Source organism: Pogona vitticeps, chromosome 5, assembly GCF_051106095.1.
Source record: "Pogona vitticeps strain Pit_001003342236 chromosome 5, PviZW2.1, whole genome shotgun sequence".
Taxonomy (NCBI): Eukaryota; Metazoa; Chordata; class Lepidosauria; order Squamata; family Agamidae; genus Pogona; species Pogona vitticeps.
The window spans coordinates 75,113,340-75,125,771 of record NC_135787.1 but is presented as its reverse complement, the minus strand read 5'-3'; the positions used below and the strand labels follow the sequence as shown (position 1 = coordinate 75,125,771).

The 12,432-nt window shown below is 42.5% G+C and overlaps 1 protein-coding gene across 2 annotated transcripts in view; it reads left to right on the top strand.

Annotated features, from left to right (window-relative positions):
- The first annotated feature begins 7,097 nt into the window (after positions 1-7,097).
- The window catches only part of UBE2K (ubiquitin conjugating enzyme E2 K), a 39,283-nt gene continuing 33,948 nt past the window's right edge, over positions 7,098-12,432 (top strand). The window contains exon 1 of one of the 2 annotated variants that reach the window (XM_020786197.3): positions 7,098-7,299. In XM_020786197.3, the coding sequence (XP_020641856.1) occupies positions 7,237-7,299 (63 nt within the window). In that variant the 5' untranslated portion in view covers positions 7,098-7,236. Of the gene's footprint in view, positions 7,300-7,708; positions 7,845-12,432 lie in introns of those variants that run through there. The other variant, XM_078394002.1, reaches the window with a different exon arrangement.

The following is a 12,432-nucleotide window of genomic DNA, read 5'->3' as shown; positions in this document are numbered from 1 at the left end:
AGGTGGATCTGATCTGAGAGCTGTTAGCTCACTAGCACATTTAGCAGATTTTATTGCCCACCAGAAATGCTGTTTTCAGTGATAAAAGTTTTAAATTCCAAGTAGCTATCGGCTCAAAGGGTGGTTTGGTGAGAGAATTTAGGACCAATTGTAGTGACCATTAGGGCAGAGGTAATTGTCTTGGAGGCCGAATATTTAAGAGTCCTCTGAGGAATCTTTTCAAAGTTGGATGAGAGAAGAGTTTTGATTATTGAGAATGTGAAGGTTGATGGGCCACAATTGCTGATATGTAAACCTTCAAGGTTGAATGTGAAAGTTCAAGATCAAAGAGATGTAGAATAAATGTAAGTAGTGTTTTAAGAGAAACTGGTACTGCAGTTAAGCTTCGTGACTCAGTAAATGCAATGAAGGATTTCCATTTGTTTTCATAGAGATTTGTGTAGATGGTTTTTGAGCCTGGTTTAAGATATTTCGAAAGGTGGGAGTATCCCCAAACTGTCAGATTCAGCGACTGGATATCGGGATGGAGGATCGCTCCGTTGTTCTGAGACAGGAGGTTCGGTATCGATGGTAGGTGAAATATGTCTGTTGCCATGGACCTCAGATGGGTGAACCATGGTTGCCGTGGCCACTATGGAGCAATGATTACGGCTTCTGCTTGATATTGACAAATCCAGATGATTGACCTTTGAATCAGAGGGATTGGAGGAAACAGTTGTAGCGAACAGCCTTGACCTCACCTGCCCGTCACCACGGAACATGGATGTGGGAGCCAATGAGAGAACGGAAGGCGGAGCCAGGGGGGAAGGGAGCAAGATAAAAAGACCGGTGGAGAGAGTGTGAGGGAGACCGTGTGTGGATTAAAAGAAGAAGTGAAGTGTGAGTTAGACAACTGTAAGAGTGTAGATTAAAGCAGAGGGTTAAAAGAGTTCTGAAGCAATATCCTAATCGATTCAAATACAGTGGTGCCTCGCTTAACGGGCACCCTGTTTAACGACAAAATTGCATAGCGATGAAGATTTTGCGATCGCAAAAGCAATTGCATTGCTCTGTTTTAAATGGGGAAAAATTGCTTTGCGATGATCGGTACCCTGTTTCACTTACCGATCATCGCAAAGCGATGATTTTTTAACAACTGATTGGTGGTTCCAAAATGGCCGCCGGGTAAAAAAAATGGCCACCCACAGTTTTCTGGGACGGATTCCTCGCTTACCGGGCAGCGAAAATGGCCGCCGTATGGAGGATTTTCATTTAAAGGTGAGTCTGAAGCCCATAGGAACGCATTGAAGGGGTTTCAATGCATTCCTATGGGCTTTTAAATATTGCATAGCGACGAAATCACTTTGCAGCGATTTTTGCTACACCTATTATCTTCGCTATGCGAGGCACCACTGTATAAGTGATTTGCAGCCTATAATTTACCCTATGAGTATTTATTGATTATTAACTTCTCTGGTTAAATAAAAGACTCATGTTTTGACATCACACGTGTCTCAATTGATATTAAAGCATAAATATCTGGTGGCAGCGAAGAGGAAGGAAGAGCGAGAACCTTGTGAAGGCCAGGGGAATGGAGACTTCAGAGGTGATCGTGACAACAGGGAGAGTAGCTCCCCAGTCCAGTCTGTCATGAAAGCATCGCCCAATGATTTAGGGTTGATGCCGGCTCAAGAGCAGTATCTCTGACACTTGGCATTGTGTTCTGATGCAAAGAGATCTATGGTCAAGTATCCCCATCAATGGCAGATGATCTGGAAGATGTGGTCATCTAATGTCCATTTGTGTGTTCATGTTGGAAGTCAGCTTAAGTGATCTGCTATTTAATTGTCTTCTGTTGAAACATGAATAGCCACTGGGAAGATGTGATGGAAATAACACAATTCCCACAATTCTATGGTAAGGTATAGAAGAGAGAGGGAATGTGTGCCTCCTTGTTTGTTTACATAGTACATCACCATGGTGTTGTCTGTGGCTGACTGTACTCCGTGTCCTTCGATGAGTGGTAAGAAGGCACGAAAGGCTTTTATTATTGCTAGTAGTTCTAGATGATTGCTATGTAGTGTTCGTTCTTTCCTTGTCCAGAGACCATGTATTTCGAGTTGTCCGCAATGGGCTCCCCATCCCGAAGGACTGGCATTGGTGGTGACAGCTGTAACGGCTTGAAGGGTCTGCCTACTTGCAGATGTGGAAGAAACGTCCACCAGGTTAGTTGCCATGTGAGTTCTGGTGTCACCATGAGGCGTTTCAACTGTTGGTCTGTTATGGGGTTGAACAGCGAAAGGTGTCATGTTCCTGGGGGTTTCAAGAGCAAAGTCTGATAAGCCAGTCCAATATCAGAAGTTCAGAGAATACAGAGCAGATATCAAAATGTCAAAGCTAAATCACAAACCATAATCCGAGGCCAGTGTCCAAAGCCAAATCATACTAACGTAGTCCAGGGTCACAGTCTAAAGTCAAGGGTCCAAAGAACAAGGTTCAAGGTAGTCAGGAGCATGGATGTGAGCCAGAGATTTGACTTGTTGCTTCCACAAGTTTCCCAGCTGTCTGGGAGCTGCTATATAGTAAAACAGTCATTGTACTGCTGGAAGCCTTTCATCCTGTCAATACTCAGGGCTAGCTGACCTGATGTTTCTGCGGCAGCATTCAGGCGATCCTCTGACCTTTGCGTCATAAGTCTTTGCCGAAGTCTAGCCCTTACCCTGGCTACTGTGGGAGGACCATCTGGTGGAGATTCAGCTCTCTGTGCTTCTAATCGCTCAGCATTCTCCTCAGCTGTAGTTAACCCCTCAGGTTCCGGATCTTCGGCAAAAGGAACCATGCCTGTAATGACCTCATTTTGAGCCTCACATGTTGAACAACAGCTGTGGTAGATGCCATGAGCCCGAGTAGATGTTGGGCTTTGTGTGCTAACACAAATGTCATGGGTCCGAATGCTCGGATGGCTTGTTTTAATTTGGTGATCCTCTCTAGTGGTAAGAACGCTCTTGCTTGTAGAGAATCGAGGTAGGCTGCAATGTAATTGGTAGTTTGTGATGGCTGAGATTTGGTATAATTCACCTTGAGTCCTAGGTTGTATAGAGTATCCATGATTATTTCTGTGGCTCTGATAGCATCTTGGTATGAGGAGGCTATGATTAACTAATCGTCGATGTAGGGAAAAATGACTCCTCCTTGAAGACGGAGATAAGTTGCAATCGGTGCCACACATTTCAAAAATGTTCTTGGAGCTGTGGATAGTCTGAAAGGGAGGGAGCAGAATTGGTATGATCTCCCATCGAATCTCAACCGAAGAAATTTTTGATGTACTGTATTGCTTTTAAAATGAACTCTATGGTTTGGTCTATGCAATTTATAGACATCCTGATCAGAAAGCCATTGAGAAACATCCCCCCAGAGTGCTGTCCTCTGAAGATGCCGGCCACAGAGACTGGTGAAACGTTAGGAAGAACAACCTTCAGAACACGGCCAAAGAGCCCGAAAAACCCACAACAACCAAACATCCCCTTCTTTCAATGTTTTGATCTGCCTTTTGGCTTTTTGGTTCAGACAGCCAAAGCTCCCCACTGATGCGGGTGTATAATATATATCATATAGTATTTCCCCATGTGCAGCCATCTCAGTGGTTACCACAAACATGAAAAAGGTATAAATGATCTTTATTAAAAGACAGTATATTACAAGGGTGTTGTAAAACAACCCTCTAAGGCTCAGGGGTAGTAGAACCACATTAGATACAGAATAGATTATCAGGCTGTATATTCCTTCAGGGTGGTTTCTCATCATCATCCCGAGCATTCTCCTGTGGATTGAAATGAAACAACACTTTAGTAAGGTTTCTAAAGACCATACCACCCCCTAACATACCCCATAACTATAGCTTTTAGAAAATGCTCTTACTTGTCTGACTTTGTCTTCTGCATCACTCTCAAAGTCTTCATCTGAAGCATCTTCCACCATCAGATCCTCAGGGCTGTCAGCTGCCCCCCCAAAGCCTGGTTTTACCAGCACACAGCCATCCACGATCTCTGCAGATTTCAGGGCTTCCCCAGTTGCCTTCTGAAAAGCTGTTTTAGGCCCATGTCCACAATCACACTCAATCTCATAATCATCATCACCCCACAACAGGGTGCAGGCTGGCTTTCTTGTGCTTTTCAGCTTCTGCTTTGGCTTTGCAGTAAATGCTTATGTCTTCTGCAGGCCTTTCTTCTTAGATTTTCAGGGTCTTCAGGCAGCATCCCCCTGAGACTTGCTGGGGGTCCTAAGGGGCATAGGAAAACCCACAGGCCCATGGTAGTAACCTTGAGGGCACAGGCGCCTTTTGGGTTTCACCAGTGCTTTTTGGCTTTCTGCCTTTTGGAGTACCTGGGTGGAGGGAGGCTGATTTTCCTTGTCCTCCATCTTCTCAAAGCCTCGCCTGTCTCTGCAAAGAGCTGCAGGCACATGCAGAACTCCTCAAAACAACAGCTTGAGTTTCAGCCCCAGGTGACCTAAGGGCATGCCAAGGCATGCCCTACAGCCAACCCTTTTCTAGCCAAACCCCTCAAACATTTTTCTATTGGCCTGCAGGGCCAGGGGGTACCACGTAGCACCGGGTGCCAATCCTGAGGCTACTCTCTGGTCACAGGGGGACCTGCGTCTATGAATCCCGCTTGTAGGCCCACGGTGACCTCACAAATCCCTACGTCAGCCTCCTAAAGCCCTGCCCTCCCTGGAGGAGGGCCCTGGGTGAAGCCTAGGGCCTTAGTCCCACCTCATAAGTGTGGCGCACCTGATTTTGATGAGTGCTAGGTATTCCGACTACTTTTATGCATGTGGGATTGCAGCCCAAGTATTCTGAGAACGAAATATAGTGGGAACATATGTTAAATACATAGTACATGAAATGGCAGTCTTCATTGTGTCTGTATTCTTGTTAAGGTTTTCTCAGGAAAAATGTTTTTTTTTTTTGTCATTGCTGGCCAACACCTGAACTTCTAGGTGGTTGAGTATTGTTATGAACACAGACCACCGTATTGTCAGATAAGGTGATTTATATTTGCATCAAAACAAAGGGCTGGGATAGCCACTTGAACTATACCTAAGACAATGTGGATATATTCACTTGAGCATCCAAATAGATGTATGCAACAATCACATTTGTCCACAAAAAGGATGAGGTTTATCATGTAGCATTTCCCCATGTGCAGCCATCTCAAGAGCAGAGAGGAGGGGAACAAATCCTGACATTTTGCTCACCTTCCTTTCTGGTTTTCTGTGATTTTAATCTATTCCGGTTCAGCACTATTTCCTTAATTTAAAGACAGCATTGTTTTGTGACTAGTCATGTCTTCAGAAAGGTCACAGACACAGAAAAGACAAATGCCCTCATTCAACAGACAAGGTCTATGTACTCATGCATCAATTGTTGACACCAGTTTGGACGCATCCCGCCATCAAGTTTATGATGTTTATTTAAGCTTTGCTGAGCATACTGAATGTAGGTGAAGTCCTATAGACTCTTACCTTAAAGTAAGTACAAAGCAAGGTGTTGTACCCATATCTGTAAATCTGATCAGATATTCATTTAAAATATTTAATTGTTGACTATTGAATAAATATTGCTGGTGGAAGAATGTTTTAAAACGTTTGCTTTGGGACAGCTCAAGCCTACCTACATGCAACAGAACAGCAAGCACCAGTTGCGCCAAAAATGTATGTTGTACTAAAGACTGCCAAGTTAGTATTTTGCCATCTGAGATAGGCTCTTGTACCTATGAATAAATACACAACAATAACACATTCAGCCAGCAACAATTTGTTGCCATTTGCATTGCATTCCTTTCTCTGCTGTCTTGCTTCGGTCGCTTTTTAAGTTGTAAGGCCTTGGGATGGGACAGTCCCCATCACTATTATATAGCTGTCAAGATGCTATGCAATAACAAGATATTTCTTTAAATGTTTTCCAGTATAACTCTAAAACACTTGCAAAAGGACTGGTGAAACATGTGCCCCTCCAGATGTTGTCAACTACAACACATATCATCCCAGCCAGCAAAGTCAATTATGAAGGATGATGGGAGTTGCAGTTCTATAACATTTGGAAGCCAACATGTTCTCCATGCCTGTTTGTGCAGGACAAAGCATCTCTCTCGTCAACACCCCCCATGACCCTCCTTTGTCCTATATTTTTGCAATTTGCAACATACAATACTCAACACTATTCACTATGGGGAACATAAGACATCTTTTATCTCTGCAGAGTGATTGTCGATTTCTCTGGTCTCTTGGAGGTGTTCCACACTTATGGTCTCTCTGGGGACATTCTGGAAAATGTCCCAGATCCTCCGTCACAGGCATGGAGAGAATGTCCCTTGACTGTTTTTTTTACCAAAGCCTCCATCTGCTTAAAAGCTTCCAAGTTCAATAAGTAGCGTTTGAAATAAAGCCCAAGCAAAAGGTTAATGGATGCCTTTTTGTATCAACCTGGTGAGCGTGAAACGTAAAAAACGAGGCTATAAATAAAATGGAGGATGAAATCCATATAGGACTCAAATGTAAGCTGAAGCGAGTGAGAGCTGCGTTTGCGTGAAGGAGCGGGTGTGTGACAACATCATACCGTGGACACAATTTCATCACAAGAGGCTGAACTCCAGCTTGCTCCTCCACTCTCCCCGGTCAACTCTGTTAACGCCCGCGTCCCAATGAATTCACACCTGACACTCATTACGTGAAGAATAAATCAGAAAAAGAAAAAAGAGAAAGGCGGCTCCGCCCTATAGTAGTCACTGGTAGCAACGGGATGGGGCTCGACGCCGAGCTCTCCTGAGGGGAAGGGAAAGCAAGGTGAGGGAGGGGCTCCCCGCGTCCGCCGAGAAGTGATTTATCCGCAACTTCTCTCGAGAGGAGCAGGGCTGCGGGTCTCTTCACTGTACTACTGTCTTCCTTGCCTTCTCCCTGGCCCGCCTCCTTCGCCCTTCGGCGCTTGTTACAGGCCTGCTCTTTTTCGTCGGCCCCGCTTGTCCAGAAGGAGGAACAATAAAGGAACTTTCGCTCCATTTTTTTTTCTTTCTCTGACGGAGAGGAAGGGGCAGGCGCTGGGTTGCCGCAACGCGCATGCTCGACGCAGGCGCCATTTTGGAAGGGCCGGAGATTAACCAGCGGGAGCAGTGGCGGTGGCGACGGGTGGTGGAGCTGGGCCCGGCTCAGAGGCGGCGGTAGCGGCCTGGGGTTGGGCGGGTCGGTGGACCCCCTGCGGAGATGGCTAACATCGCAGTGCAGAGGATTAAGCGGGAATTCAAGGAGGTGCTGAAGAGCGAGGAGGTGAGACTTGCTTGCCCCTTCAGTTACTACGGTGGTGGTGGTGGGGGGGTCTGCATCCCTTTCGGTTTTCTTCCTCGTGCATTTCTTATTCGCCAAAATCATTTATGATCGAGGGGGGAAAGTCATATTGCCTTAATTGCCTGGGCAGTGCTTATTTCCAGGAATGGAGGGGGGAGAAGAGATATTTCCTAGTGGGGTCCTATCCTATCTGAGCGGATTTGGGGGGGGGGGATCACAAAATGAAGGAAGAGATGACTAGGAAAAAAATGTGTGAGAGGGAAAGATTAGACCTTCTAAGAAAAAGGGGTAGCTTTCCATTTTATCTGCTCTGCTGTCCCTGCTTAGGCCCTCTGAAGAAAGGATACGGTAGGCCAACATCACAGGTGTGTTAAAGCAACGATTATGTGTGAATGTGTCTTCCTTCAGTGGAACTACGTTACCACCGTTCAGAAGTCGTGCTGTTTCCCCTTTTAAAAACCAACACATTCTCTACAGTTATTGAGAGAATAGGCTACGTTACTTTGTCCCAGATGCAGGCCTTACAGGTAGGCTCTGATACACTCTCACAGGTATCTTTCCGGTCCATCCCCTTTTTCTGGTTTTTGTTGTTGTTGTCCTCTTCTCTGTGTTCCAGTGAATCTGATGGCCAGAGAAAAAGTTCTAACCCCCTTTTTTCATATTAAATATCAAACACTATGTGTGGAAGAGTTGTGGTATTCATAGCAGTATCGGGGTGGGCACTGATAGGGAAATCTTCCCAGTTTTGGTGAAACTGGCAAGTATGTTTATAACTGAATTAATTAATATTTGAGGAGAATTGTATAAAATAAAATGACAGTTCTTTCATTGAAGAGTGAAAGGGAACAAGTACATGTGAAAGATTGTAGTAATATTGGTTGTAAATAGCAAATCTGTTAACATTGGCTTCATTTAGAGATTTAAATGACATTAATAGGTATAGTGACTGACCTTGTTTTGTTTTATACCTCTCTACTAATACTATTTGAACGTATTGGGGAGGACAGTTTTGCTAATAGTACGAATGTACATACATTTTCTTATTACATGAGGAAAGCAGTGTTTGCCATATACTTAAAGAACTCTTGCTAATCCCAGTGCTGTGAAGAATATGTTCATATAATATAGATATTTGAATACTCACTTACTATGCTTCTTAATACACATTTAAAATATACTAGTTGTATATCTTTTTAAGTATGCATCTTAATATTTTAAGCATATACATCCTAAGTCACACTGAAATCAGGGAATGGTTTATGGATATTTAATGTATTCCTTCACATGATGCTGGTAATATTTAATATTGGGAACCTTAGTAACAGTGGTGCCTTTAACAGTCAAAAATCATCACCGTGTCACCATCAATCCAGCAAAACTTTCTGATTATTAAAGGCTCCAAAAGGCTTTCCCAAGGCAAATGGATGTTGTGGGAAGTCTTAGAACCATAAAGGGGCTGGGGGGGGCAGATAAGAAGCCTATCAGTTTAGTTTAATCAGCTTAAATTAAATACTACTATCACCAGATGATGTCATCTGATTCATGCTTTTTAAGTGTGCAAATAGGCTTTTGCCCATCATGTACTAGTGCACACTGTCCAGTCACTCCCATTGTAACTAGGAGTGGCCAAACTAGTGTCCAGAGTTTGCTTATTGTGCTCTCAGAACTTAGCACTTTAGCTTTTTACTAGAAGATACTATCCTGAATGTCAGTTTTGATGTCATATTAATTAATTGGTGGAGAAGAATTGTGAACTGTGTATTACATTGTTGTTAAAGATAATAAAGTCTTTGGCTTACCATGACTTCAGGCCAGTCCTTTGCATTTACTGAAAATATTTTACTTGCAAAGTACTGAATTCTGAAAGGTGATTTAATAATTTATACTAAGAAAATGGTACCTTTGGGGGTTTGTGAGAAACTGATTTGTAGATGTAGGTAATGGGTTTTGTGCTAAGCTGTGCTTAAGAGAACTGATACAGATGGCTTGCACAGAAAATTTTAAGTAGTACTTATGTCCGTTTTATACATAAAATTGTATTTGATGATGTTTCAAGTTTAATTTGTATAGCAATTTAAATGATGGCGACAATATTGATTATTATTGTTATGGGCTGTTAAATTTACTCTGGTTTCTGTTAACTTTCTCAAGGTTTCTTTAGCATAAAGTATGCACAAGTGTTTTACCAGTTTTTACTTTTGGTGGTACTTAGGATTGTGTTGCTTGCCTAAGGCTGCACAGATGGCAGGGTGCGTAACCCTATCAGCTACACATGCTCTGGGTAGTCTCGATTGGCCTCTCTCCCTGAAGGCACAGTGGGAATCCAGACTCCTGACCCCTGGCTCTTCAGCCATGTGCTCCAGCTCAAAGGCCTTCATAAATGCATAGCCGCATGTTTTCATATCCAGTTGGTCTCTATCTCCTTTCCACAGTAGTATTTCTAGAGGGCGGAGTGTGTATCCACTTTTGAACATAATTTATATAAATAATATACTGGATATAGAAAATGGCAGGAAAATCGGAAGTGCAGGTAAATGGACAGACTGTTTACTAAACATGGATGGAACCTACAGCATTTTAGGTACAAATGTGTTTGAAATACTTTGGCTGTCTGTGTTTTACCTAGAAATGGAGGGGGATCAGTTCTAATTAGTCTAGCTAGGTTATGGGGTGTATTAAGGGGCTTAATTTGTATGTCTGAAATTGTGTTGTGCAGTTCTGCAAATGTTATAACTTTTACAAATTGTCATCAGAAATCTCTATAGACATCTGTTGCATACTGAGTAGCACAACTTGGTGTGCAGCAGAAAATTTTGTAACATGAGGCTATTCATGTCTAAAAATTAAGCTTAGTTGTGTAACTATACAAGAGGATTTCTAACATTTGTTTTATTTTATCTGAAATATTTTTACCTTTTCTCCTTAAAAAGGACCAAGGCAGCTTACATCATTAAAATACAATGTTAAAGCTAAAAAACAGTAAATATACAAATACTAGAAAGGCTGTAATAGCACAGTACAACACAGTAAACAAAAACAATACTAAAACCACATTCAAAACAGTAAGACACAGCAGTCTGTTTAACAGCCCTATTCAGGCAGCTAGTCACTGTGGGAAAGCTTACCTGAAGAGATGGGGTCTACCTGGTCTCTTGTGGAAGGGAGTTCCCAATTCTGGGGGCAGAGAGAGAAGAGGCTTTCTCCTGTGTCCACATTAAATGCACTTGTGATGGTGGTGGGACTGAGAGAAAGGCCTCTCCTGATTATCTTTATACCTGAGCTTGTAAAGGAAGATGTGGTCCTTGAGATAGCTTGGACCTAAAGCATTTTTAAAAGTTTAGCCATCACAGGCCAATATTAACACAACATTGCAGTTTACAAAGAACAAACAGCAGGTGATAGAAGTATTCTCAAACTACTTTCTTTCTTTGTATTATTTAATTTTTATACATTTTCAATAGGGATAGGATTGGGGCTGGTGTACTGGGGGAGTGGACATGAGTAGGGGAAGGGTAAAATTCCAGAGAGCAAGAGGGTACTTTTGCATCCACTCATACAATTCTACTAGAATAAAAAGATAACAAAAAAGAACAACTGAACAGTTTTTACCAGAATTACTATAGTTACTAATCTCTCCTTCGCATTCTTCTTTTATCTATGCTTTCCAGTCCATATTTCGAGTCCAGCTATAAAATCATTCCAAAATGTTGTGTCCTTTTTTGAAATGACTGTGTTTCTGCTTTCTTCCACTGTTTCCCATATTATAGCTACAGTAATTATGTGTATTATCACATTTCATTTCTTTATTTACAATCTCAGACTTAATACTCAATGAACATAATTCCAGTTTAAATATCTGACAAATTAGAATTTTTATCAGCATTTCATATGCTAATCTCCAATAATCTGCTTCCCAACTTACCCACCCAACATTGTTGAAAGTATCATCCTGTATTTTACATTTCTAACACTTATTAAAAATATTTCATAAAGTAGCTCAAACCACTTTCTTGATTTGTGCCACCAACTAGGTGTAGAATCACCAAAGAGCATTGCCCTAATTTCTGTCCCAAACATATGTTCTATAAGAATACTGTGATCAATGGCACTGAAACTGTATAGGACGTCCAGGGAGATCAACAGGACCACGTTTTGTCTGTATCTCCAGAGGAGGAATAAATTAGTTAAATGTTAGAAGACATGTTTTGTGTTTAAAAGGCCTTATGTTCAGTCCCTGGCCTCTAGTTTGATTTGGAAAGGGCTTATGTCTGAAACTTTGGAGAACTGATACCTGTGTCTATGGTTAGTAGTAGGAAAGTAAGAATAGTGTACTGTCAAGTAAATTCTAACTCATGATAACCCTTTTCAGAGTTTTCTAGGTAGAGAGTACAGTGATACCTCAATTTACGACCATAATCCATTCCAGAAAATGGACGTAACTCGAAGTGGTTGTAAGTTGAAGCACCATTTCCCATAGGAATGCATTGAAATGCAATTACTCCATTCCGGCTGAAGAAAAAAAAAATCACACACACAAAAAATCACTGCAAAACTAATTGGAAACGCGGTTAATCCCTTCCGGTCAAAGGGGAGGGGGGGGGAAGAAAAGTAATCAAGCATGCTAAACCCATGGGAAATGCAGAGAAAACAAACGGAGCAGATCGGAAATGCACAGAGAACAAAGGGGGCAGGTCAGAAATGCAAAGAAAACAAAGGAAAAAGCAAGGGAAGCATGCAGGACCCATAGGAAATGGGGGAAAAACAAAAAAGCAACCAACCCCCCCAAGGCTCATCGGAAGTGGGGGGGAAATAACCCAACAAACAAACCCCCTAAGAGCCATCACAGCACAGAAACATAACCCCCCAGGTCAAAACCACACTGCAAAAACACCCAGAACAGTTTTTAAAAAGCAGAAAACAGCACCTTGCTTTGCCAGGCAGCCCGAAACACACACACACACACACACACACACACACACACACACACACACACACACACACACACACACACACACACACACACACACACACACACACACACACACACACACACACACACAGAGAGAGAGAGAGAGAGAGAGAGAGAGAGAGAGAGAGAGAGAGAGAGAGAGAGTC